This window comes from Lithobates pipiens, unplaced genomic scaffold (assembly GCF_037356315.1).
Source record: "Lithobates pipiens isolate NorthernLeopardFrog02 unplaced genomic scaffold, aLitPip1_a1.2 Scaffold_19, whole genome shotgun sequence".
Lineage (NCBI taxonomy): Eukaryota > Metazoa > Chordata > Amphibia > Anura > Ranidae > Lithobates > Lithobates pipiens.
The window spans coordinates 343,861,289-343,887,394 of NW_027507764.1; the positions used below are offsets into that span (position 1 = coordinate 343,861,289).

Below are 26,106 nucleotides of genomic sequence, written 5' to 3' on the forward strand. Positions count from 1 at the left end.
GTCCCGAGCCTCCTCTGTCCCGTGCCTCCTCTGTCCCGTGCCTCCTCCGTCCCGTGCCTCCTCCGTCCCGTGCCTCCTCCGTCCCGTGCCTCCTCCGTCCCGTGCCTCCTCCGTCCCGTGTCGTGCCGATGGATCGCCGCTCCAGGATCGCCGCTCTTCTCGGCGGCCATTCTACAATTCAAAAGCCGCGCCTCCGTCCTCCGCCTGTGATAGGCGGAACACTCAATTTCCCAGCAGCCTGTGTTCCGCCTATCACGGACATCCTCTCATACTCGTCCGTAGTATGAGAATGAACGGATGTCCGTGATAGGCGGAACACTGACTGCTGGGAAATTCAGTGTTCCGCCTATCACAGGCGGAGGCGGAGAAGGAGGCGCGGCTTTTGAATTTTAATGTCCGCCGTCTGTCTGCTCGATACGCTGATCGAGCAGTCAGACAGCGGTGACTCGAGTATAAGCCGAGGGGGCACTTTCAGCCTCAAAAAAGAGGCTGAAAATCTCAGCTTATACTCGAGTATATACGGTAATCTAAATTCAAAAGATGAACACATATACGGTGAAGGGATTGCATATTTATTTATCTTGACTAAGACAATTTTTTTTGACAATTATATTTATTTGTAAACTGAATATATTTTTGTTGTTGTATCCTCACTTTTGAGTATAACATGGATGCAGAATAAGAAGCAGTATATATTTGGTTATTTCTGTGGTTTCAAAATATGCTGTAGATGCACGATGACATTTTAGACAACTGTGTTTTTATTAAGATAGACTTAGTTATCCTGATACCAAAGTATGAAGGATAATAAATGCCTACAGTGCAGGTAAAGTCTGTAAAGACAGCATATTCTGTCATGTGCAGCTCTAAATACAAGAATACTCTTAGTGGTTACCAGTCGTTCCCATTTACTGAGAATGACAGAACTTCCTGCTATCTTCATGATCTTTCTTTATTTTCTTCCTTGTCTGGTAGCTGCAAAAACCTGACACATGATTGATTTGCTTCCACAGACTGTCTGCATTTCATAAAATGTTTTTTTCGATTACAGTAGACTGGAGCATTTTTTCATGTATCAAGAATTATCAGCTAGGAAAAAAAGCGATTAAACTTTTATGCTGTTTGTTTTCTTAGATATCCAATGTTGGAGGAAAACCTTTAAATAATGAATTTTATATTCATCCTTAGGACTGGAGATTAGATGGGTAGACTGCTACTTCCCATTTACACACCCATCTTTCGAGATGGAGATCAAGTTTCAGGGGAAATGGATGGAAGTTCTAGGATGTGGTGTCATGGAACAGAAGCTGGTGAATTCAGGTAACAAAACAAAAAATAAATAAATATATATATATATATATATATATATATATATATATAATTTCTAAATAATCACGTCAAGCTTAATACACACAAATGCACTCAAAAGAACACTGCACTGCCTAAAAGCTCTTAAAATAAGCAAAATCCAGCAGCTAGCACTAGCGCTACACTTTATATACCTATAAGCTTAATACACAGCTGAAATACATATGATCCAGGGTCAGGCTGATGAATAGGCTGTAAAGGCAACCTGCTACCTATGCTGCTGAGGAAGTTTATAGCTGGTATTATCCTGTAGCAATCCAACAAGAGAAAGCAGGACTGAGTATCAGCCTAATATGTCATGTCTCTCTATGATTAAGCCTGTGGGAGGGTGAAAGGCATCGGAGGGAATGGCATATGGGAGGATACTAGCTGAAGCCAATCCTCACATAACTTATTAGGCTGATACTCTGTGTGCAACTCCACTTTTTCTTGTTGGATGGCTTTGCTAGGGAGGCTCATCTTGGAGTACCAGCGATTGGTTATAGTTTTGGCGTCTAAGTACAGTGGCTTTGAGCGGTACATTTTTTTTGTACGGGATTATATTATCCAGTGTTTTACACTTACTAGCCAACACACAATTCAGTCTGCAGCCCATAACCAGCTTTAAATGTCCATAGTGTACAGTGCTGCAAAAGGTGAAATTTGGAGTATATAAAAAAAAATCATGCTCACCTCTGTGCTGCATCATTGATGTGATTCTCTAGCTTTCTTATGTCGACTCTAAGAGCGAGAACTGAGCGATCACATGAATTCTGATCACCTAGTTCTCTGTCTTTTTTGGAACGAAGAGCTGTGACTGTCGGTCACTGCTCTCTACTCTGCTCCTCCAGTGCTCACTGGAGCTCTGGCCTGAAAAGGGGTGGGGGCAGCTGGCTTTGGCTCTCAACCACTCACTGATCGGTTACTAGGTCCTTATACCCAGCCTAAACATTGCAAGAATTCTCAGATGCACAACATCGCTCCAAACCTACACCTCTTAACGTCCACAGACCATCTGGGAGCCAGCTCCTGTAGCCTGTCTCCACCCCAACTTGAATAAATAGGAAAATGAAAGTTGTACTCTGGAGTTAGCTAATTTTTTGATACTTTATTCTGTTAATGATAAAGTGACTGCATAAATATAGTTGCTACCTGAAAATAAATATTCAGTCCCTATACACGTTTCACCCCAATGGGCTTGCTCAGAAGGATATCCTTGGAGCTGAGTGTGATTTTCATCTTCATTTACAAGAGCTTTATTAAAGACATGGATCTCTGGATTATGGATGACTGCCAGCTCAGTTGGAGGATGGCACAAGAAGTATGCTGGTCTTCTCTGCTCAAAAAAGAAGGAGGGAAGCACATTGCAAAGCAAGAGTCCTAAATGACTCAGAGCCGTGCCCCTCTGTCTCCCTCAAAGGCCTGCTATTACAGATTACACATCTAGGTGAATATACTAGCAAATAAAAATAATTATTATTTCAATGAATATATTGCTGGATGTCAGCTTTCATTAAACTATAGCTATATTCCAACTAAAACAATGCAGTCAGATGGGCTTTTGCATTGGTATTTGTGTAACATCTGTCAAAAATTGAGTGACTTAAAATGGGAAAGTGGTGCAGAATCCATTCAGCAAATAGATTTGCGGGCCTTTTGGATTTTTTGGGGTATTTGTGCACAAAAACTGAATTTAAAGACTTAATATACTTTTTTACTATTGTACAAATGTTTAAATAATCAAGGTCCTCCAAATATCATACTGGTAGCTTCATGGGTGTAGGGACTGATGTAGATAGTTTTATATTGTTTGTAAAAACTTCTACTGAGAAGTGTCAATACTGTATAAATGTCTGTAATAAAATAATATAGTAATGGAAACAGCATGTTTACCAGAACAAAAAAGCATTAAAAATACAATAAATCAGAACTCCAGCTATTTATTTTAGGGAGTGGAGGTTAAAAAAGGAATTATTTAATGAAACATGAAGTTCTACTTTAATTGGATCTAAGAATTCTTGTAAACAAGTTTTGTTTTTCTACTCAGTGAATTAAGGTGTCGCTTTGACCTGCAATACAATGTTGCCCAATCAAAAGGGATTTCAGTGAATCATTGAACAGCAGTTTTTGAAGTTTATTAAATGTTAATGAAGATAAATTCAGAAAACTTTGGCCTACAACATATTTCAGTCCACATTCAGGCAGATAGTTTTCAAAGGGAGGAAAGGAAAATGGAATTAAAGCTGTTTCTATTTACAGTATCTCTCCTACAGCAATACAATGTCCACAAACTCCGTTGCCAGTGCCATCATTTTTTCCTTGTTTTCTTCCGGGTTCAGCATCTTTGGCCATCTTGTTTGGCTGGCCTGGTATGACATAAGTCTTGCTCATCTGCATGGGAGTGAATTCATATCAGCACTGAGGCACCCCAGAGCGTTTGTCAATGATGCAGAAGCTAGGCTAGTGTAGCCCTTTAAGCTGCAGGAGCCACACAGTCAAACATTATGTAATGATACATCAGTTCTGGCCAGGCCTTGGGAAAGTGGGTGATGTCAAGAGGCAGGGACTTTTGAGGCAGCCCATTGGCTGTGGAGGCAGCAGGGGATGGTGCATCACCTCCCGTTGCCTCTTCAGCCAACAGGTACAAACAGTGCACTGTCCATGCACTGCAACTAGATCTTTATCTAGGGAATTCCTGCCAGTGCGGGTGAGGGATGGAGTGGTGGCTCTGATGCAGGAGGAAGCCTGCCCCCACAAGCTCATGAACTGAATGCAGTGAAGGTGAGGACAGAGCAAGAAAGGGTTTTACCTCCATAAGAATGAAGGAAAAATGGGGGACTGTTGAATGTACAACCTGTACATTGCATGACCTGTGCCACCCTTTAAAGGAGTAGTCGTTTGGCTGGGCTGGTTTGAGAAGTGGTTTGGCTGGGCTTTTCCTGTGGATCACAGAAGTGCAGTTCGTTATGCCCTCTTGTGACCCGTTTTTAGCAGAGAATGGGCTGAAGTCTCTCTGCTGACGTCACAGCAATAAGTCCAGGCACCACATCATTGCGACAATAAAGTCTATATTGGCCTGGTGCTTGGAGTGACACCCCGTTCAGCCTCTCAGTGAGCCACTGAGAGCCTGAGATGGCCACTCTGCCCCTTCCACAGCTCAGCACTCCAATGAGTGAGGAAGGGAGAAGAGCAGAGAGCTGTGACTGACAGTCTGCAGCTCTCTGCTCATGGAGCTCTGAAAACTGTGCTTGGTTTTTAGTTTAGAGGCTCTGGGGGACAGATGCAGCATCAGACCCATAATGTATCCACCTAGGTAAGTATGAATGTGCAAAAAAAATACTTCTCTTTTAATAACTCTCATAATGCTTACCATACTCCTGTCTTTTTTAACAGGGTGACATCCACCTGATACCTTTGCACCCATGTCAGCTTACTGTCACAATGTTAAAAGGACAGAAATAGGCTGTGTTCCCACTAGCCAAAGCTCTGAAAAGCGATCTGCGGTAGATTGCAGGAGTGCAGCTAAGCGGTTGCTGTATGTTGTTCAGGAGGCCAAGTGGAAGTTTATAATGGGGTTAATGCACCACAACCATGAGTCAAGTGTTTGGCTTATAGTTGTGGCACGATGCAATTGAATGGCTGAGTTTGATAGATGCCATCAAAATGCCATGTTAAGTTTTCTGTGACCGTGAAGTAAAGTGCCATGGCATGTGAGCTAGATTTTAGGTGGTGGTTACTTCCATAAAAACTCTTTTTCAAAAATGTTCAAAAGATCCAGAGATATATGCATTTAAACCATATCTTAAGCTGTAAAACTGAGCTTGGCCTGCCCCATGCTGCCTCCTCCCTAGTAGTTTCTTAATGGGGTGGGCAGTATAACAGGTCTACAAGAAGGCTCAGTAAATGTAAACATTGATTTTTGCATAAAATTTCATCTGTTTTTGAGAATCCACTGATTTTGCATTTGTTTTATATTCTATGCTCAGTGTGAATTGAACATGTGTTTTACAAGCTTGCTTTAAATTGTATGTAAAGTTTCAACTTTTTTTGGGATGGAGTTGGGAAAGGTTAACTATTTTGTCAGTTTTTAGTTGCTATCTGTGTCCGTCCTTGGAAGGAGAATCAGTGTTTCTATCTGTCCAATGTCTTCACGGCTGAAAGTAAAAATTTTACGTTTTTACCAGAATGGAAATTCAGGGGAAGTTTCCAATGGGGACTTTTGCTCCAGTGACAGATGTCTAAGCCCTTGCACACACGATCGGACATTCCGACAACAAAATCCGTCGGATTTTGTCCGAAACTGGTGTTGCATACACACGGTCGGACAAAGTTGTCGGAAAATCCGATCGTTCGTAACGTGATGGCGTAATTTAGTTACGACGGGACTACGTTCATGCTAGTAGCCAATAGCTTTGGTCTAGGAATTTGATCTGAGCATGCGGGGCACTTTGTCCGATAAGAATTCTCTACAAACAATCGGACAAAGTCCGATTGGATCATGTTGTCGGAAATTTTTTATATCCAGCTCTCAAACTTTGTTGGTCGGACAATCCGACGGAAAAAGTCAGATGAAGCCCACACACGGTCGGATTATCCGACAACACGGTCCGATCAGACATTTTTCGTCGGAATGTCCGACCATGTGTACAAGGGCTAAGAGGGGATTTCCCTCACCTTAGATGGCACAAACATCGTTTTTTGACTATTCCCTACTCTTTCCAAAATAATGTGGGCTGTAGCAGCATTTAAATGCATCATGCAGCAATCCCATTAAAATCTGTGTCCAATACAGTGTGAAGCTCAGTGGTAGTCAAAAAGCTGCTTTAAGCTTTCTAAATGTTCTAAATCTGTCCGCTAGTCATGCCTGTCCTCAGACCAATGTTTTTTTCCTAAACATATGCGATAAAAGCTTTTATTGATGTGAATGTACAGTATGTAAAGCACTGCGTAAAGTGTCAGTATAAATACCTGTAATAAAAATAGCTCTGTCATTGACCCTAGTGATTCTAGACCTTCATTTTTGGCACTGATATGCAGCTTCCTTTGCAGTATATCCATTGTATCAGTATTTTTAACATGGCTCTTCATAACTAAGCATGTGGCTTGTTAAAGTGATTGTAAAGTCTCTCTTTTTTTTTTATAACAGTCATGTTATACTTACCTGCCCTGTGCAGTGGATTTGCACAGAGCCGCCCAGATCCTCCTCTTCTTGGGTCCCTCTTCACTACTCCTAGCCCCTCCTTCTTGTCGCGTCCCCCTACAGCAGTGATGGCGAACCTTGGCACCCCAGATGTTTTGGAACTACATTTCCCATGATGCTCTGGCACTCTGCAGTGTACTGGAGCATCATGGGAAATGTAGTTCCAAAACATCTGGGGTGCCAAGGTTCGCCATCACTGCCCTACAGCATACAGCTTTCTATGGGGCACCCGAGCTGCAGCTCTGTGTGTCCATTCAGACACGGAGCTGTGGTTTGGACTGCCCCTCTTTCTCCTGATTGGCTAACTGACCTTGATTGACAGCAGCGGGAGCCAATGGTGCCACTGTGTCTCAGCCAATCAGGAGGGAGAGTCCCGGACAGCTGAGGTAGTCATGGACATGGCTGAATAGAGATAGGGGTTCAAGTAAGTATTACCGGGGGCTGGGGGATGCAGTACACAGAAGGCTGTTTATGTTAATGCATAGCATGCATTAAGATAAAAAAAAAAAAAAAAAAAAAAAACCTTCTGCCTTTACCACCCCTTTAAATATTATAGCTCTGCCTCACCAAAATTATCTTGCACCCGAGTATAGGTGAAATGTTATATTTATGGTTACCATACCTAATATGCCAGATCAGGAATCATCTGTGTATTGTATCTGTTGGATCTATGTTCTGCTGAGACATTAGTAATTTTGGGATGTAACATTTTACAGAAAAAAAAAAGTTAACCCAAGGAATGCTGTAGCAGAAATGTTTGATTTGTTCTATATTCAGGCAGGTAGACATGTACTAGGTCTATTTTTCACTCTGGAAAGTTTATAAATCCAGTCCTATCTTTGAAGGGATGAACTACTTTGGACCCTGATGTCTGACCGGGTGCTTGCTCTAGACATACTGACATAGGCACACAATTAGATAATAGCACCTTTACCAATTGTAGTTCACTTGTTTCACACTTTATTTAGAATCATAAAGGATTAAAATACCAATTAACTCTCCCAACTGTCGAACAATTTTACCTTCTCCTGGGCTCACTCCCAGCTTCCTTATTTAGGGATCAATCTCACTTCGGACATACACACGCTATTTCAAGCTAACTATCCTAACATGGCGAAAAAATGTAGAACGGATTTGACTCGTTGGTCTGGATGTGGGATTTCCTGGCTTGGTAGGATTAATGCGGTGAAAATGACACTTTTACCGCGTCTTTTGTACTTGTTTCGTTCCCTCCCAATTCCGATCCCCAAAACATTTCTGAACAAATTACAAACGGACATTGTGAGGTTTGTTTGGGGAAAGAAAGGTTACAGATGCTCCTCAAACACGCTTTACCGGCTGAAATCTCAAGGGGGTCTGGGTCTTCCCAACTTGTGGGGTTATTATCAAGCAGCGCAATTGGCCCAGATATCTATGGCTTTTTCCGGTTCGGTAAAACCGGATTGGTTGTTGATGGAAAGACAGTCTACTCCTCACCACACGATAGATTTCCTGATGAGTTGCAACCCTAAACGCAAACCGGCGATTCTAGCTCCCACCCTTTCACACTCCATGGCGCTGAGCTCTAACCTTTTTAAACGGGAATCGCTGATCTCCCCACTTAAACCGCTAACACACATTTTCCACAATGGGGATTTCCCCCCGGGGGAAGATATAGAAGCTTTTAAATGGTGGACGGATAAGGGGTTGTACAGAATTGGACACTTCTTTTCCCCCACAGGCCCTCTATCCTTAGCACACTGCAGAAAGAAACTAGATATGCCCGATTCGGAATTATACAGATTTACACAACTCTCACACTTTTTAAATTCCATTTGGACCTCTAAGCCACTTCCCCCTTTTATGACACAATATGAACAATGGTGTGCTCAGGCTACGGACCAGAGGGGGGGCATCTCACTGATCTACACGGCTCTTTTGAAGACGGACAATAAGCCCCCTTATGCTCGGGCTTGGGAAGCTGACTTGGGCCACACCTGGGAGTCGAAACAATGGTATGGGGCTGCTATGAGAGCTCACAAAGGTATCCTGAATATCTCGCTCGTAGAGGCGAGTGTCAAAGTTTTATTTAGATGGTACTATGTTCCTTCCAGGCTGGCCAAGATCTTTCAGGGCTCCTCGTCAGTGTGCTTCAGGGGCTGTGGTCTGGAAGGTGACATGTCTCATGTCTGGTGGTCTTGCCCTCGCATCCGCACTTTTTGGCGGAAAGTGTTTTGCACAATTAGCTCCATTACAGGGACCACCATAGCCCCACATCCCAGTACAGCCCTGCTAAATCACATTATTCCGACTCTACCCAAACATTTGCAGCAACTGGCGTTTTTTATTTTTCTTGGAGCCAAAGTTACGATAGCTAAAGCCTGGAAGAAACACACGGTCTCCTTTAAGATGTTTAAAACCAAGGTAACTTGGATTATGGTACAAGAACAAATAGTGGCCAAATGGAAAGACAAAACAGAGAGATTCCGGTTGATTTGGGAACCTTGGGCAACAAAGTGTAATATTTCTCTCATTCCGGGGGTGCGGCCTGGAACCATGGCCTATGGAGTGAGTAATGCCTGAATAGCAATTTACATTCTTTATTCCTTTTTCTATCATTTCCAACGTTTTCTCTTTTCCCTCCTTTGCCACCTCTCTTGGTGTACTATGTGGCACCCCGAAAGGGGTTAGAAGACAGACAGTAGCTATCTTTTGGATTAGTTGATTACACAATTTTCTAGCGGTACCTCAAATTTTGGACCTCGGATGAGATGGATGGGGAGTGCCCTGGTCTTGGTGAGCGAGCCCGGCCCCTGGTCTGCAGCTTGATCCCGTTTGGGGCATCAGGGACTACGGGCTTGTGAGCCTTGCCTGGACATTTTCCACGGTTGGGAATTAATTGTATGCTATGGGTCCTTGACACTGCAGTTGATATGGAAACACCATGTCTGGTTGTTATACAGATCTGTACTGTTAGGTTTTTGTCTAGATCTATGTTTTTCTAGATTACCCTTGTATATGCAAAAGTGGATTTTACTTGCTTATTATAAGGAATGTTCATCTATTTTGCTTTGTTATACTGAAAATCTTCAATAAAAATTATTGAAATAAAATACCAATTAAAATTTTAATCAGTCTAGTACAATTACACAGTTCCTGACTTCCCAGCAGTTTTGTGTGGTTTATTGTCCATAATAAATGTCACCATGTACCTTTATCTGTGTTTGCTTATGAAAGGTACTGATTGATCTCAAACATGGACATATAAGCTTTGTAGTTCTAACATTTTCTGTGGATCATGTCATGATTTGCATTAAATGCTGGGACAACTAATCGTCCAGGTGTTTCGTAGGCACAGATTTACTCTTTAATATATGCAAATATTTAAATGAAATATAAGTTGTGGGTTTGAAATTGACTTCACAATTTATGGAGTATACATATGCATGTGCACATATCTTTTTTTTTTCTTCTAAACAGAATAAACTGTTGAACAGATGGTGATAAGAAATTATTTGTATATTTATGCCATACCTAAAAAAAATGCACTGTATGCCATTTCATTTTATGCTGTGGCCAAACTATGTTACTGCTTAAGTTCACAATTACCCTGCAGTCAATAAAATTAATCTCATGTCTTATTCATGTTGTGACCCAAGTCGGTGTGGGATACCATCTGTTTCCACTTGCCTTGACCTGTAGAGGTTCCCTGTTTTTACAGCTGGCTACTTCTGGTTGGCATCATTCTCCTTCAACCAGGAAGCCAAAACAGTAAATGCAACAAAGACAAAAGCTCTAGGATCATCAAATGAAAGTATAAACTCTGCTTAATTGGGAGTAAACTCCCATGCACAATTTTAACCTAAAGGTAAGCCTATGTTAAGGCTTGGCTATAGGTGCTGTAAATAGCTCCTAAACGTGCACCATTTAGGAGATATTTACTGTACACGCAGCTGGTGACATCACCGCCACATGCGCTCTGAAGGAATGGCATGCCTGTGCCGTTCCTTCAGAGTCCTGCACTGTAAATGACGGATCCGCGAACACGGAAGGAAGACCAGGTGAAGATGAAGGTGCAATTAGCGGTGACATTGTGTCGCTGGAGGGCTTTGTTCTAAGGTAGGTTTTACATAATGCTATTGCCTTTGCAGGTTAAAAAAACAAAATGGTTTACTACGCTTAAATGCAGTGGAACAATACTTAATCAAAAATGATTTCCCCATGTCCATTTTGGCAGTTTGGTATTTGATCTGTAATTAGTTTATTTCTTACTCATGTTTGCGTTCTTAATATTACCAGCATGTTTTGCTTGATTCTGGTTGTTTGCTGCCAGCCCTGTTTTTTTGTCTGTGCTTTAATTCAATTTGTCCTGACCATTGTTAGTTTAATGCAATATGTTTCTGCATATTGACTGTTGCTCTTAACAATGGGACAAAGGTTAAGGCCATGAATTGGGAGCATCAAACTGAAATCCATACCTCCTTGCAGTTTTCTGATAAAAGCTAGCTTTTCTTTGTGCTCAGCACTTCAGGGCAAACCAAGTTTATCATTGTTAGTACAGAGAGTCCATGCTAGCTATGACAGTCATGCTGCTTTGCTCTATTTAGCACTTTTATCATGTTAACACTTTTTTTTATAGCCTCATATTGTCTAAAGTACCTGGAAACTGGTATTATTCCTTCCACTCTTCTTCTATAATAGATCATGTATTTGCATTAAAACAAAGCTGTTGTAAAATACTACTATACAATTTATCTTATCCACCAAAATGAACTTCCTTTCTAAAGTCTCTGCTGCCTTTGATGGAGTTTATAGAATACCAATCTATCTTAACCCCTTATTCATTACTAAGGTGTAATATTGAAATGTTGCAATATTTGTTATAGGGCTGCCCTTATTTTGTCTGCACCACCTATTTCTGCGGGCACTTTTAGTTCTATTTTATGTTTATTTTATTCTTTTTAGGACTATACATTTTTATTTCTATGTTTCCTCCTCTGCATGGGTGACATGCTGTGTATATCTAGTCCAGTGATTCTCAACTAGGGTTCCTCCAGAGGTTGCTAGGAGTTCCTTCAACCTTGGGCAATTTCTGCCTCTCAGATAATTTCCCACTCACACCATTGATCTGTAAAGAGGTAATTCTTCCCAATGACCACAAGTGTAAGGATCATTCTTCCCACTGACCATCACACTAATGTATCATGAGTTGTAGATTTCTAATTTTTAGCAGGGGTTCCGCGAGAATGGAGAACTATTTCAAGGGCTCCTCTGTGTTGAAACGGTTGAGAAAGGCTGATCTAGTTTCTACCTTAGAGTTGCTCTCTTAATGCTTTCCTGTAACTCATACTGCTTTAAAAAAATATATAATAGGTCTCATAAATAATTATCTAAACTGAAATGTACTAACATGTCCTGTTACCACCATCTCTTTTGAGATCTCAGTTCTATTTTATTCTCTTATTATTGCATATTAAATGCTAAATGAAGAATATGTTAGAAGCAAAGCCCAGTGTTGTCTTTGTGTCAGACATCTGTGGTAGTAAGCCATTGTAGAACACCAACTTGGGGTTCCCCAGGGCACGTAGTCTAAAGCTACATACACACAATCGGATTTTCTGACAGGAAATGTGTGATGACAGGCTGTTGGTGGAAAATTTGTACACTCCATGGGACAATTTTTGTCGAATTTTGCCCGGACAAATGTTGGATGGCAGGCTTTAAAATTTTCCACTGACAAATGTCTGTTGTCGGATATTCCCAGCGTGGGTACACAAGTGCGTCGGACAAAAGTCCAAAGTACGACACGCATGCTCGGAAGCAGGAACCAGCCAGAAGCGGTCGGTCTTGTAAACTAGCGCTTGTAATGTAGAATTAACATTCATGACGTGGCAAATTATGAAATCTCGAAATGCAGCGCACATTCTCTTCTTTTTTAATGGGATAATAATGAAGCTGTTTTGCTGGTGATAATGATGGAGTTATTGCAAACAAATTTTCAAATGCTTTTTTTTTTTTTCTGGTGAGATAAAGAATAATATTATTATACTTGTTATTTTTTTATTTTTTGTTTTTTTTGCTGCAGATTACCACAACACATTATCCTGTATTTTTTAAGATCAAAGATACAACTATGTTGGTGTCCCTTGTTAATTTTGCATTGTATTTTTTAAAACATAATTGCCTACTTCCAAACTGTCATTTGAAGTATAACACACAGCCAAGTATTATTCTCCACAATTTTTTTTATTGTGCATTAAAAAAAGAAAACTAATAAAATTAGACATGCTATCTGCCAATAGAACTTAACCAAAAAGTGCATTCTATGCATACAAAAATATACCAAATTAAATCATTATTCAACCAAAAAATAAAATAAAAGCCCCATGCATGTGTCCTGCTTCTTAATATAGGGGGTCAACAATGCCAAGAGTTGGTAAAAGTAGGGGTCCATCACCCGGAGATAATTCCAAAAATCATCTGTATTATTCTCCTGGAGCTCCCGCAGCAACGGCATTTGACATAATTGGTCACGATTAATAAAGCAACCAATTTTTGGTCCAATAAATCCTCCTTCTGTTCCTGGACTGGACTGGTCAAAGCAATAACTCCAATGCTACGTTATCTCCTCCAATTCTGCAACATGGCTGGTTGGCACAGCCATTCAGAAACTAAATGAAAAGTGCAAATCAACACTCACAAAACTTCTACTAGCACAATATTAGCAGAAGGAGCGCAAAGAGTGGCGGCTGACAATTGAACTTCCCCTTTTTCAGCCCATAGTATGTCACTACGTTTGTGTTTGTTGGCTGAAAATGCTGTACCATTTGTATGCAAGACAAAATCCAGACACACGCCTTTGGACAAAAGTCAGAGGTTTTGTCTGTGGAAAATACGTATGTATGTGTGTATGAGGCTTAAGCCCCAGCCTGCTTATTTACCAGAGCTCCTGATGGTGGGGATGGACTTGCAGCAAGCTGGAACCAGGTTGTGGCCGCCAGCTGAGGATGCGGAGGCCACCCGCGTGTGTAAAGATAAGCCGAGGTCAGGGTGGATAGCAAACAAACACAGTCTGTAAACAAAGCTGGGGTTGGTACAGGGGTAGCCAGATACAGTATAACAAGTCACATGCAATGGGCGCTTAGAGAACTGTGAAGTTGCTTAGGCAATCTTGGTTACACTGAGCATGTCTTATATAAAGTATAGTATATATATATATATATATATATATATATATATATATATATATAGTAAACTAGGAGGCGGGCCAGGAAGTGATGGAAGGGAAGGAAATAAAAGCCCACAGATTGAGATGACGCCCATAGGTGAGCACAGTCAAACCACACATTTGAAAGGAAACAGGGTAGAAAAGCACTGCAGCAAGCAGGTTAGAGTACCCAAGCAGGAAATTGCAGGCTAACTTGTGACACTTATTGTATTAGCTGGATCAACCCTTAGTACATAAAGCTTCATGTACAAAGGGTCTAATTTATAAAGAGGCAGTGTGAACTTGCCATGGCAATACTATTGCTTAAAAAAATGGTGCTTTTTTTAAACCACATTGATGTGCTTTATAGGTGTTCTTAGTGTTCCACAATCTTTAGGACTCAATAGTGGTAAATGGAGAATGGGAATGAAAAAAGTGATAAATGGAGTGAAAAAAGCGAAAAAGGAGAGCCAGGAGAGAGGCTAGTCACTTGACCTGTCTAAGTCTCAACACCAGCTTTTCTTCAATTTTTTTCTTATGAATTATGTTAGCAGAGAGAACCCTATAGGGTATCCATAAGACAGTTTCTCAATGTGCAGGCTGCGGTAAGTAGTGGTCCTGTGAATTACAACATTTTCTTCATAAATGAGCACCTTAAGTGTCATACGCTATGTTAGGCTATAGCCCTGCTCTATAAATCATGCCTAATATGATGTCCACCACACACTGGGGTGCATCACTCCACGCTAAGACTGCAATTCATATTTTATTTAGAAAATGCCTGTGTTGTGTTCCCTGCATATCACTGCACAGAACACAATCTCAGATTGGAGGAGAACCTTATCATGTGACCTGCCAAAGTTATGTAGATTTCTTCCTACTAGCATTTTTTCCCCTTTTCAATAAAAAAGGGGAAGACAATGGGGCTTGACTTCCTTTCGTTTAGGCTAGGTTCACACCTAGCATATTGTGAACACACATTTTCTAGTGCTTTTTTTTTGTGTGCACTTTTGTGCCCTATGCACTATGCCCTTTTTTGATAGGCTACCTTATGCATGACAACCATGCCAAAGAAGCTCATGTACCTTTTTGGACATCGAGTGTTGAATTTTTTTTTTAACTACACACTTTAGTACATTTATCATGCATGAAAATGCATGTCCACCTTTTTGGACATTGAGTGTTCAAATTTTTTTTAACTACACACTTTAGTCCACATGCTACATTTGGAGTGCCATCAACAATGATGTGTTCTGTGAATGCACACAAAAATGTGAAATTTTGCATGCATTCATGGAACATTGAGATGTGAATGGAACTTAAGAGTACTGGAGCAAAGGAAGCTTTGGACAAATTTGTAAAGTGGACATCAATGCTTTTTATATGGCAGCATTTCACAGATCAATTCAAATCAGATTCACAGTTTTCAGAATGCATGAGAGCCAGCTTTGTCACTGTGTGTATGATCACAGCCCTCAAAGGGATGCTGGAACTGATACTTGGAAGGTAATAGCCCAGCTTGTTTATCAGCCAGTTTAAATTGCTTACCTTCTCTCATTTGGAGGGATTCTTTCTCATTAGTAACTATAAAAGCCTCTGTTCCTTTTTTCCCCTCAGTTGTCCCTCTGTTTGGAAAGTGTAGGCCTCTATAGTACTTAATTACAAAAAGTGTTACAACATTCATCTAAATCATTTTATTACCGTATTTATCAGCGTATAACACGCACCCACAAGTTTAGAAGGGAATTTTAAGGGAAAAAAAAAACTTTTAGGAGGGAAGTTTAAGGAAATAAAATGACATTTAAATGCCCATCAATGCATGCAGCCTTGTCAGTGCAGCCATGCCCCCAGTGTCTATTGCAGCCTTGCCAGTGCAGCCTTGTCCCAGTGCAGCCTTGCCTCCATTGTTTTATTTTAACTCTATATTAACTTCCTTTCATGGTATGTATGTCAAAATAGATGCTAAACGTTGATTACATGGCTTGGGGCAGTTTGTGACTAGGAGGGGCATCTTCATATCACTGGTACTTTCCTTAGTGAATTGCAGAAAATCACAAAGTCAGTAAGACACAATGTAGATTCAGCTAAATTGCTGAATGTACAGCTTCCACTAGGCAAAATGGAAGTCAATTGAGCTTATTGCCTTTTAAGTGGAAGTCCAAGTTCTAACAAAGCTTTAATTGGCTTGAAGCCAATTGGCTGAAGCCCACAGGCGGCTGACATCACAGAGCTGTTCCAGAATGGGTAAAGATTGAGATTGTATGGTCGGGATCCACCCAGATGCCTGGACCGGCACCCGGATCAGCCGATCCCATCCCTTCCACAGCCCAGCTGTCCAATGAGCACTGGAGGGGTAGAGCTGAGAGCCGGTGACTGATGGTCACCACTTCTCTGCTCACGGAGCACTGAGAACAGAGTGTTTGAAGCTAAGCCAGGCCTTCTCATCCACATCAGTGTCTGACCTCACAAATGAATGGTCCAACATTTCCATAAACACACTCCTAAACCTTGTGGACAGCCTTCCCAGAAGAGTTGAAGCTGTTATAGCAGCAAAGGGTGGGTAACACAATATAGAACACTACGGACTAAGACTGAGATGCCATTACAGTTCGGGAACAAAAAGAAAACAAAAAAGGAATTCAAAGAAAACCTTTGGCCAGATTTTAAAGGCACAACAAACACTGGGAGTACAAAAAATATTTAACATTTATTGAAAAAATCATTTAGTATAAAGACCAGAGACATGAAAGAAATAATGATAAAAATCACATATGGAGATAGAAATCAATACATGTTGTAAGCCCTAATGCGTCTACGCGTTTCATTGTACACTTCTTCAGGACACATTTGGGGTTCAGAAATTGCAAAGAAGAGAAGGATCTCACTATCTAAAGATTAAAACATACAGATTACCATAAACATATAATAAAAACACTATTAAAACACAAAATCATGACACACACACAAAGTAGAAGTGCTTATGGCAACAAAAATATATATATAGTGTTACCTTAAGGAGGGTCACGTAAATATGCGTTAATCAATCAGTGATTGGACAAAAAAAAAGTTTTCCAATAGAGAAAAACATATGAGAAAGCTCAGGGGCAATCGAAGCTGAATACCGCCGAAACCTATACAGGCCACCTGAAATTCAGTGCAAAAAGCCAAAGATCCTGAATTAGTTAGACACTATGGCAAAAGTATAGTATAAGATGGTAAAAAAAAAAAATATAAATAAATATATATATATATATATATATATATATATGTGTTTTTTCCCTTTCTATAAGAAAATTAATTGGTATACCTGGGCTGGGCTGATCATCAAAATCTTATTGCCATGGGGGGCGTGGCGACCGCCGAACATGATGGCCGCAAGTGCTTAGAGCTCCGCTCGGCTGACGGGGAACCATCGAAATATCGACGCTTGGTCGCACGCCGGAATCGCCGCCTCGGCTTGACAATCCGCCGTAGAAGCGAGGGGTCCCGGGGACATGAAGAAGAAGCTCCGCGCGGCGGAGAAAATGCTTAAATTACCGGACTTTTTTCCGGCTGTCTCCCGCGGACCACAGGAAAATGGCGGCGAGAGACATAATCACAGGCCAGCCTCAAGCGCTCCAGTGCCACCTTCCGGACCGGAAGTGCTGCGGAAGGAGAAGGAGAGGAACGCGGATGTCGAACAAACTATGCAAGCCACACGGAGCAGTGGCAGTTCCTCTCCATGTGACTCTCCCACAACGAGAAGCCCGGCGAAATCCAAGCCCAGGCTGGATCCAGATATCCCCGCACATCGCAATAAGTACTCGGCCTTGGACATGGAGGTGAGTGGTGCCCATGACAAGGACCCAGGCTCAAACTCCCCAGTGGATCCAATCGCCATGTTTCCAACTACAGGGCAATCGATATCGGATATTACACTCAAAGAAATGCTCATGTCGCTTAGATCATCGCTACAGTCTGATATGTTGTCGTGCCTCCAACAATGTAGAGCTGAAATCACTGAATTGGGAGGCAGGGTGCATCAAGTTGAAACACAGATGAGTGATGTTACGGTATCTTTCAATGCACTTGTTGACTCCCATATGTCCCAGCAGGACTCTATTTCTAAAATACAAGCGAAATTAGCAGACCTTGAGGACCGTTCCCGCAGGAACAATTTGAAAATAAGGGGCATACCGGAAACTGTCACGACGCAACAGCTTCAGTCCTATGCCACAGACCTATTCCATGCTGTAGCACCATCATTGTCCCCATTAGATCTGAAGATAGATAGGATTCACAGAGGTCCCAAACCCTCCTTCTTGCCGCAAGAAGTCCCGAGAGATGTACTCCTGCGAATCCATTTCTTCCAGACTAAGGAACTACTTTTGGATGCCTTCCGCAAAGCGGAGAACATTCCAGAACAAGCTGCAAACTTACAAGTGCTCCCGGACCTTTCGCAATACACACTGCAACTGCGACGTAACATGGCGACAGTCACCAAAGCGCTTAGAAACCACAAAATAATGTATAAATGGAAATATCCGGCTAAATTGATCGTTTCTCATCAGGGCACCACTCACTTGATTACCTCATTGGAAGATGGCATACGCCTTATCCGCCAGTGGCAAATCCTACCGCCTGACACAAGTGAAGATCCACCTCCGCTGCACAAGACCCCACCTGGTAAAGTACACCAAGAATGGCAATTACAACAGCGCAGAAGACCCAATTCGAGGCGTACCTGATTAACCCAGCATAACGCGACCTACTACGCACAGTAGGGCTCCCCGAAGGCCTAAGGTACCGTACACCGTACCGCAGCTCCCTACAGTTGGGCGGCCAGTCTGTCTGGTCCGTCTGGACTTATTTGTATGTTTTTGAAAGTTTTCCGTTTGTTTTCTTTTTGTTTTTTCTTGACATTTTGGAGATTATACTTGGCTACTATGCTCGCAGCTGTCAATTTCCCAACATCTCCGAAGACAGTGCTGGACATTACCCTGTTTCTGATTGTTTGCCTTCCTCACCGCTACTCTTGGCAGTCATCCTGGATATTGACTGTCACGAAGTTCTACCTATGCTTTGATTTTGCTCCATGCCTAACTAAACATTTATTGGAGGACATACTGACTGTTACATCTGAACCCTTTCCAACTACGAAACTATTATGCCAACTACCCACGACCAAGGTCACCATCGACTGCCTTATCGCCCCACAAATTTGAATGTCAGTTAAGATCTTGACGATCAACGCACGGGGCCTTAACCACCCGGCTAAAAGAAGATCCCTATGGAGAGAGGCTATCCAGCACAAAGCAGACATTCTAGCAGTCCAAGAGACTCACTTTAATATTGCAGCTACGCCTAGATGTTCTCACCCGAACTTCCCGCATGTGTTCCTGTCATCTGCTTCGGCGAAGAAGAGAGGAGTGATGCTCGCAGTGAGAGATACGGTGGTATTTGAACTGAAAGACTCCTTTTGCGACCCAGATGGTCAATACATTATTCTGGTTTGTACCATAAATAAGCTCCCTATCACATTATCATGTATATATGCTCCCAACTCGCATCAACTCCAATTTGTAAAACGTGTCACCAAAAAAATATCAGAGATGCGAGTTGGGAGTATATTAATTTGTGGTGACTTCAATATGGTAGTAGATGATAATCTAGACTCTTCCTCCCGCACCACAAATCGTAACCCAAATTTTCGGGACCTTCTTATCAAAGAAGATTTGTATGATGCGTGGCGCTGTTTAAATGCAAACGATAGAATGTATACTTATTACTCTCCCCGACACAACTCATATTCCAGGTTGGATATGTTCTTAGTAGATAAGTTGCTGTTGCAGAGAATCTCCCACTCTGCAATTTATGATATCACGTGGTCAGACCACGCCCCAGTGCTTCTCCAGATAGAGGGTGGGAGTGCTTTTGCCGCAGCTCGCTTATGGCGTTGCAATGACTATATTATACAGGATCCTAAACTACAAAAAGATATCGCCAACCAGTTGAAAGAATTCTTTCACTTTAATACCCCCGCTGACACGAACCCCTTTACAAATTGGAATGCCCACAAGGCTTATATCCGGGGAATCCTTATCAAATTGAACACAATAGCCCACAAGGCCCGCTCGGCTAAGATTACAGAACTCACAGCCGCACTACGTAAGCTTGAAAAAGAGAACCAACTCACTCCTACAACTGCCACTGCCTCGAACCTAGCCAACACTCGCTCACAACTCAGGGAACTATTTTGCACTCAACACGACCAATATATGAACAAGCTAAAATTAAACTACTATGCTAATAACAACAAGGCAGGTAAACTTCTAGCGAATAGACTAAAACAAAGAAGATCCAAAATGGTAATCCCCCATTTGTACTACCCAGACGTATCCAAGAAAATAGAAAACCCACAGAAAATCGCTAATGCATTCGCGGACTACTACTCGTCACTATATAACTTAAGAAACGACCCCAATGTCACCCAACCTAATAGAGAGGATATAGCCAAATTTTTAGCTACTATCAATCTACCCTCACTATCAGAGTCCCAGCTTCAAACTTTGAATGACCCTTTCTCAATTCCAGAATTAGAAAAAGCCATAGAATCCCTCCCCCTTAATAAAGCTCCTGGCCCAGACGGCTTATCCAATGGATATTACAAAACCTTTATCAAGATTTTGACCCCAAACCTCATATCATTATTCAACGAAGCCAGGAAAAAAGGTTCCTTCCCACCTGAAATGTTAAAAGCTTATGTAATCACACTACCAAAACCAGGCAAAACCCCCGACACGCCTGCAAATTTCCGCCCCATCTCCCTTCTCAATGGAGATGTAAAAATTTACGCAAAGATGCTCGCTAACAGATTATATGATCTTATCCCAGACTTGGTGAAGCCAGATCAGACGGGCTTCACCAAAGGCCGTCAGGCATCAGATGCCACAAGACGCCTTTTGAATATCATTGATCAAGCTGAGACCCGGGGAACGCCTTCTCTGCTCCTGTCAGTGGACGCAGAGAAGGCGTTCGATAGGGTCCACTGGGGCTATATGGAGGCAGTCTTGCGGAAATTCGGTTTTCAAGGAGAATCTCTATCAGCTATTATGGCCCTTTATTCAAACCCAATAGCGCAGGTCTACACTTCAGGACTATTATCAAAGGAATTTAAAATAACGAATGGAACCCGCCAGGGGTGCCCATTATCGCCATCAATTTTTAATCTAATGATGGAGCCCTTGGCGGAGACCATTCGTGCCCATCCCCATATATCAGGCTTTAAGTTCAATAGGGTTAACCATGTCATAAGTCTCTTTGCGGATGACGTTATACTATTGCTCACCAACCCCTCTCTCTCACTCCAATTCGCCCACAACATTCTCAATGAATTTGGTAAACTATCTTACTATAAAGTAAATTTCAATAAGTCCCTAATATTAGATTTAGGCGTTCATCATCTTACTAAAACTAGTTTAAAATCTGCCTTCCCATATATGTGGGCAGAGAAATCTATTCCATACCTGGGGGTTCAGCTTGCGGCCAATACCTCACGGATAGCCGAGATTAATATTAAACTGTTGACTTCGGAAATTCGGAAATCACTGGACAATATGGCCAAAACTGAACTCTCCTGGGCGGGGCAGAATTGCATCCTATAAAATGATCATTCTCCCCAAAATATTGTACGTGTTCAGAACACTTCCCATTCCATTTAAAGCCTCCTATTTCAACGAACTGAACAGATCCCTCAAGTTGTATATCTGGCAAGGGAAAAGAGCTCGCTGCTCACATGCTATTCTTACTAGGCATAAGAAAGGAGGGGGGATGGGGCTCCCGGATCTAAAAGATTATTACTGGGCTTCTCTTCTTGCACAGTCCAAAAGCTGGTTCCAGGAATCGTCTCCCCCATTATGGGTGAATATAGAAGCGTCTGTCAATAAGGCGTATCCTTTAAGTTTACTACTGATAGCAGATTCCTGGAAACAGCTGTCGCTTACATCCCTGTCTCCAACCACTAAGGCCACACTTCTTGCGTGGAGGTACCTTATGTCCCAACCTAATCATGCAGATAAACTCACCGCCTTAAAAATTCCACTGCAGACACTAAGTATACTTCTTCCCTATAGTCATATTCACAAATGGATAGATTTAGGAATAGAAACAGTGGAGGATCTTCTTGACAATGGCACTTTGATGCCTTTTAACATTTTACAGAGTAAATATAATCTACCTACCTCTCATATTATGCTGTATAAGCAAGTCTCATCATTCTTAACTAAACATTCCATTCCGGTTATACAAATAAACACCCAGGTATGGCAGTTTCTGACGTCACAACACAGTAAACGAAGAGGCATATCTCTTATCTACAATCTATTACAATCCAAACTAGAGTTCCTCAAAACTCCAAACATACTGTCCTGGGAAAAAGATCTGGACATATCACCCGACCCCGACCATTGGCGGGTTGCCTTGCATTACAATTATAAAGCCACACACTGCATCAATCACTGGGAACTGACCCAAAAAATCCTCACTAAATGGTACAGGACACCCTTTCAATTAGCTAGAATATTCCCTACGCATTCCCAATTATGCTGGAGAAATTGTGAGTCAACCGGAACAATCCTACACATTTTCTGGCAGTGTAAAAATCTAACTAGTTTCTGGAGAAAAATATTCACGGTCTTGGCCGAAATTACCGGCATATTACAGAAACCAAACCCAGCTCTGGCCATTCTCCATTTAGGTTTACATAACTACCCTTATCAATACCGGACGGTTGTGACGCATGTTTTAACCACAGCAAAACTGATAATTGCCAGGCACTGGAAAAATATCCTCTCTCCGAATCCCTCTGAGGTAACGGCTCAAGTAAATATTAACTATCATTACGAAAGGTTATTATCGATTAGAAATAATTCTTGCTTGACTTTTGACAAAAACTGGAATTGTTGCAAAGAATGGTATGGCCGTTGATGTCCCTAAAAACATATTGTCCACGTCATTACTAGGTAGTGGAAGCAAATTGTTCGTTTAGGAAGTCAATTATTTGTTAATCATCTTATAGGCGATCTTCCAGCTGGAATATATGTTTATTCAACCTCAAACGAGGGACCTCCTCTGGCGCAGTGTGATCCCAATTGGGGCGCTAGAGAGGTTCGGGCATGTCCCTTAGCCGTAAATTCCAGTTGGAGTGATCGCGGTACACTGTTCATTACAAACATCACATGTATGTTTCAATAATAATGTTCTCATTCGAGTTCAATATACTCTATTTTATTTCATTTTATTTTACTTTGAATGTTACAATGTATTATTCAAGTGATCCTGTTCAACACTCTACTTGTAACTGTGAAATTTAATAAAAATTATATTTAAAAAAAAAAAACAAAAAAAAAAAAAAAAATCTTATTGCCATTACAGTTCATGTGCGTGTAAAGGCAGACGTCCCAATACTTTTGGTAATATTAATTTTATATATATATATAATGTTTGGGGGTTCTAAGTAATTTTCTAGAACAAAAACAGATTTTTACTTAAAAGAAGAAGAAGGCCTGGTCTTTAAGTGGTGAAAGCATAGAATAAATATGCAGCACATTTAGAATGAGAGCTCTGTTTTTTAGTGTTGGATACAGTTGGATACAGTGGAGAAGGGTTAGAACATTTGGGTTTTTTTTTTTTTGCTGTCTGTGTCCCTGCTGGGGAGATTCACCTGAAAGGGGATTGTCCTCACTTTGGAGAGATTTCCTCCCACTTCCAATTGTATCTTTAGGGCTGGAAGTTAAGATAAATCTCCCAAAAATACTACTTGTCCAACGTTTTATATACAGTATTTTCGGTTTAATCTTTTAGTGATTTTGGCTACTTCATAGAACTTAAAGCATAGCTAAACTTACCTTTCCTTCAATAGTCCCTGTCCCTGGTCAGAGCCAGCATCTTCTAGGTGCTGGTTTTTGTCCATCTTCATTGGCTGGTGTGGGATGATGTCACTACCGTGCATGCGCAGGAGGCTGCCAACCCAGCACACAGGGACCGTATCAGTGATGTTTGCTGCTGTGTGCTGAGCTGTGCATGCGCAGCTCCATTTACATTTTATTGCAGAATACACATTGCATATCTCTTCTGCAATAGAAAACCCTGCCTTCTGGCTGTTCGTAACAGTGGAACTTTAGTTTGTTTTAATTGCACTACTAACACTCATTGATTCTGACTCAACACTACATGCATACTGCAATTGTGTTTCTGATGGAGGTGGTAAGAAGTTAATGAGGATACATAAAGGAGGTCCACATTGTAAACAAGGTGAATGAATAAATTAAAGCTGTCAAAGTTATGTGAATATTTATTTGAGAATATTCTTTCTCATGCATAACAGCTAACGGCAATACATAATTAATAGTCTTTGATGTGATGTCTCATTTTTTATGAACTCTTCAGACACAATTAGGTTATGAGAAGACATGTTTATATAAGACAGCAGTAAACTCTACTTAAAGAATTTCACACAATAATTTAAATGTTAAACAGAATTTGTTTATAACAAGACCATATTCTACAACATTACATTGTTATTTTCTTGTGCTGTGTATTTTATTTGTAGTGGTTTACCTTCAATAATTACATTATCAACTGTGATTCATCTAACAACAGATTGTTTTTTCAAATGAAAACATATCTTATGATTGGCTAAGCTCACACATGCTTTTTTATCATGATGTTACCATTACACTGACTTTTTAAAATAATAAGGTGATAGTTAAAAAAAGGTTTGTGTGAAAATTTTAGTGTAGCATGACACTTTTGGTAATCAAAGTGTAAAGCTACATTCACATAGGTGCTTTTGGCAGTGTGAATTGTATCGGCAAGAATATGCCGATTCCTGCTGCGGCTCTGAGCAGCTAGATGTGGCCGCTGACCGCCTTCATTATAATTGCAGCTGCAGGTATTTGTGGCTGTTCTCGAATACCTGCAGCTATGTGCTGGACGTACATAGAGTGCATCCAGCAGCGATCAGCGCAGGTAATCGCTGGATGTGCAGAGAACCATGAATAGCTTTCAGTGTAAATGTGAAAAGGTTCTTGCTTTTTCAATCTGACTATTTAGACTGCTGCAGGATTCATCACATATCTGTTACTTACACACTCTGGCTTAGGGAATGAGCAGATAGACATACTATTAGCTGGTTAGCCAAGTGCCTGCACAAGAGCAGCCACTCTTTGGCCTTAGATAAATGTAAGTGATGATAGGACAACCCAATACCACAGAAAATAAATGGGATTTTAATTATGCCTCTAATAATGAAAACAACGAGCCGTTTAGAATTATACACAATTTTTATTACAAGTTTCTATGTTAAAAAAGCCCATAAAAACACAATGAGTTCAATATACTGGTCGACAGGATTCCCTGGTTCATCGGGACCCTTAGAAATCTTGAAATCTGTTCATATTGCTTTGTGAAGATGTGCGTTGGACTGTAAGAGGACAGAAAATTAACATAGAAGTCATATTGATAAATAACATACTCATTACATACAAGGTGTAACACGACAGTATAATAAAAAAGAAAATAATAATGTGTATGTTAATTACCTGCCTTTAGTTCACCCGGCACATTCCAATGCTTGGGGGTAAATATCAAGTCCCACCTGACCCATTGGAGGAACCCTCAGCCACATCACATATAAACTAAAAAGAAGAAAAAATTTACAAAGAGGACAAGGGAGTAGGAAAAAGAGACAGAAATGAAGAAGAGGGGAAGGCACGATAAGGATACTAAATGAATATACCATTGAACTCCCCAGAGTAAACATCCCTCCCCTTTTCCCACCCAGCACCCTTAAACTTAGCAAAAAAATACCATATATGTATATACTTTGTCGTCCTGATTAAACCGCAACATACTGATGCTAAAACTGTATTTCAATGACCCAAAGTATAAGAGTAGGGATAGGGGGAAAACACTGCGCTAAAATCAAATATACATAAAAGAGCACAGCAGCCAACACTCAAACAAACAAAGTTCAACAAACAAAAGTAAAAAATAGTGTAGCGCTTCTGAAGTGATAAGTTGAAATCAACATGTGTTAAAAGAATGATCATATAACAAAGATCATATAGATATGTAGATTAGCAAAATAAAGTCCAAAAAGTGGGTGTAAACTTCCGTGGAAGGGGGCATGGCTTGGCGCTGTTCCGAGATGGCCGCCTGAACCCGGAGCTCCCGTCCAAGAGACCCTGCTTCATAAGCCCAGGCAAGTGATCGGCTATTCTCCTGCCCACATCTGACCCCCATACCACCGCAACATGTCAGCGGCGAGATCCCGATCTCCGCCGGAGCCCGACGCTCCCCCCGCCAGACAAATTCCTGACATGTTCAGGTCCCG

General features: G+C 41.2%; 1 protein-coding gene across 3 annotated transcripts in view; it reads left to right on the forward strand.

The window, feature by feature from the left end:
• The window catches only part of FARS2 (phenylalanyl-tRNA synthetase 2, mitochondrial), a 670,425-nt gene that overhangs the window by 264,830 nt on the left and 379,489 nt on the right, over window positions 1-26,106 (forward strand). For all 3 annotated transcript variants that reach the window (XM_077492141.1, XM_077492139.1, XM_077492140.1), the window contains exon 5: window positions 1,189-1,320. In XM_077492141.1, coding sequence (XP_077348267.1) covers window positions 1,189-1,320 — 132 coding nt within the window. The remainder of the gene's footprint in view (window positions 1-1,188; window positions 1,321-26,106) is intronic.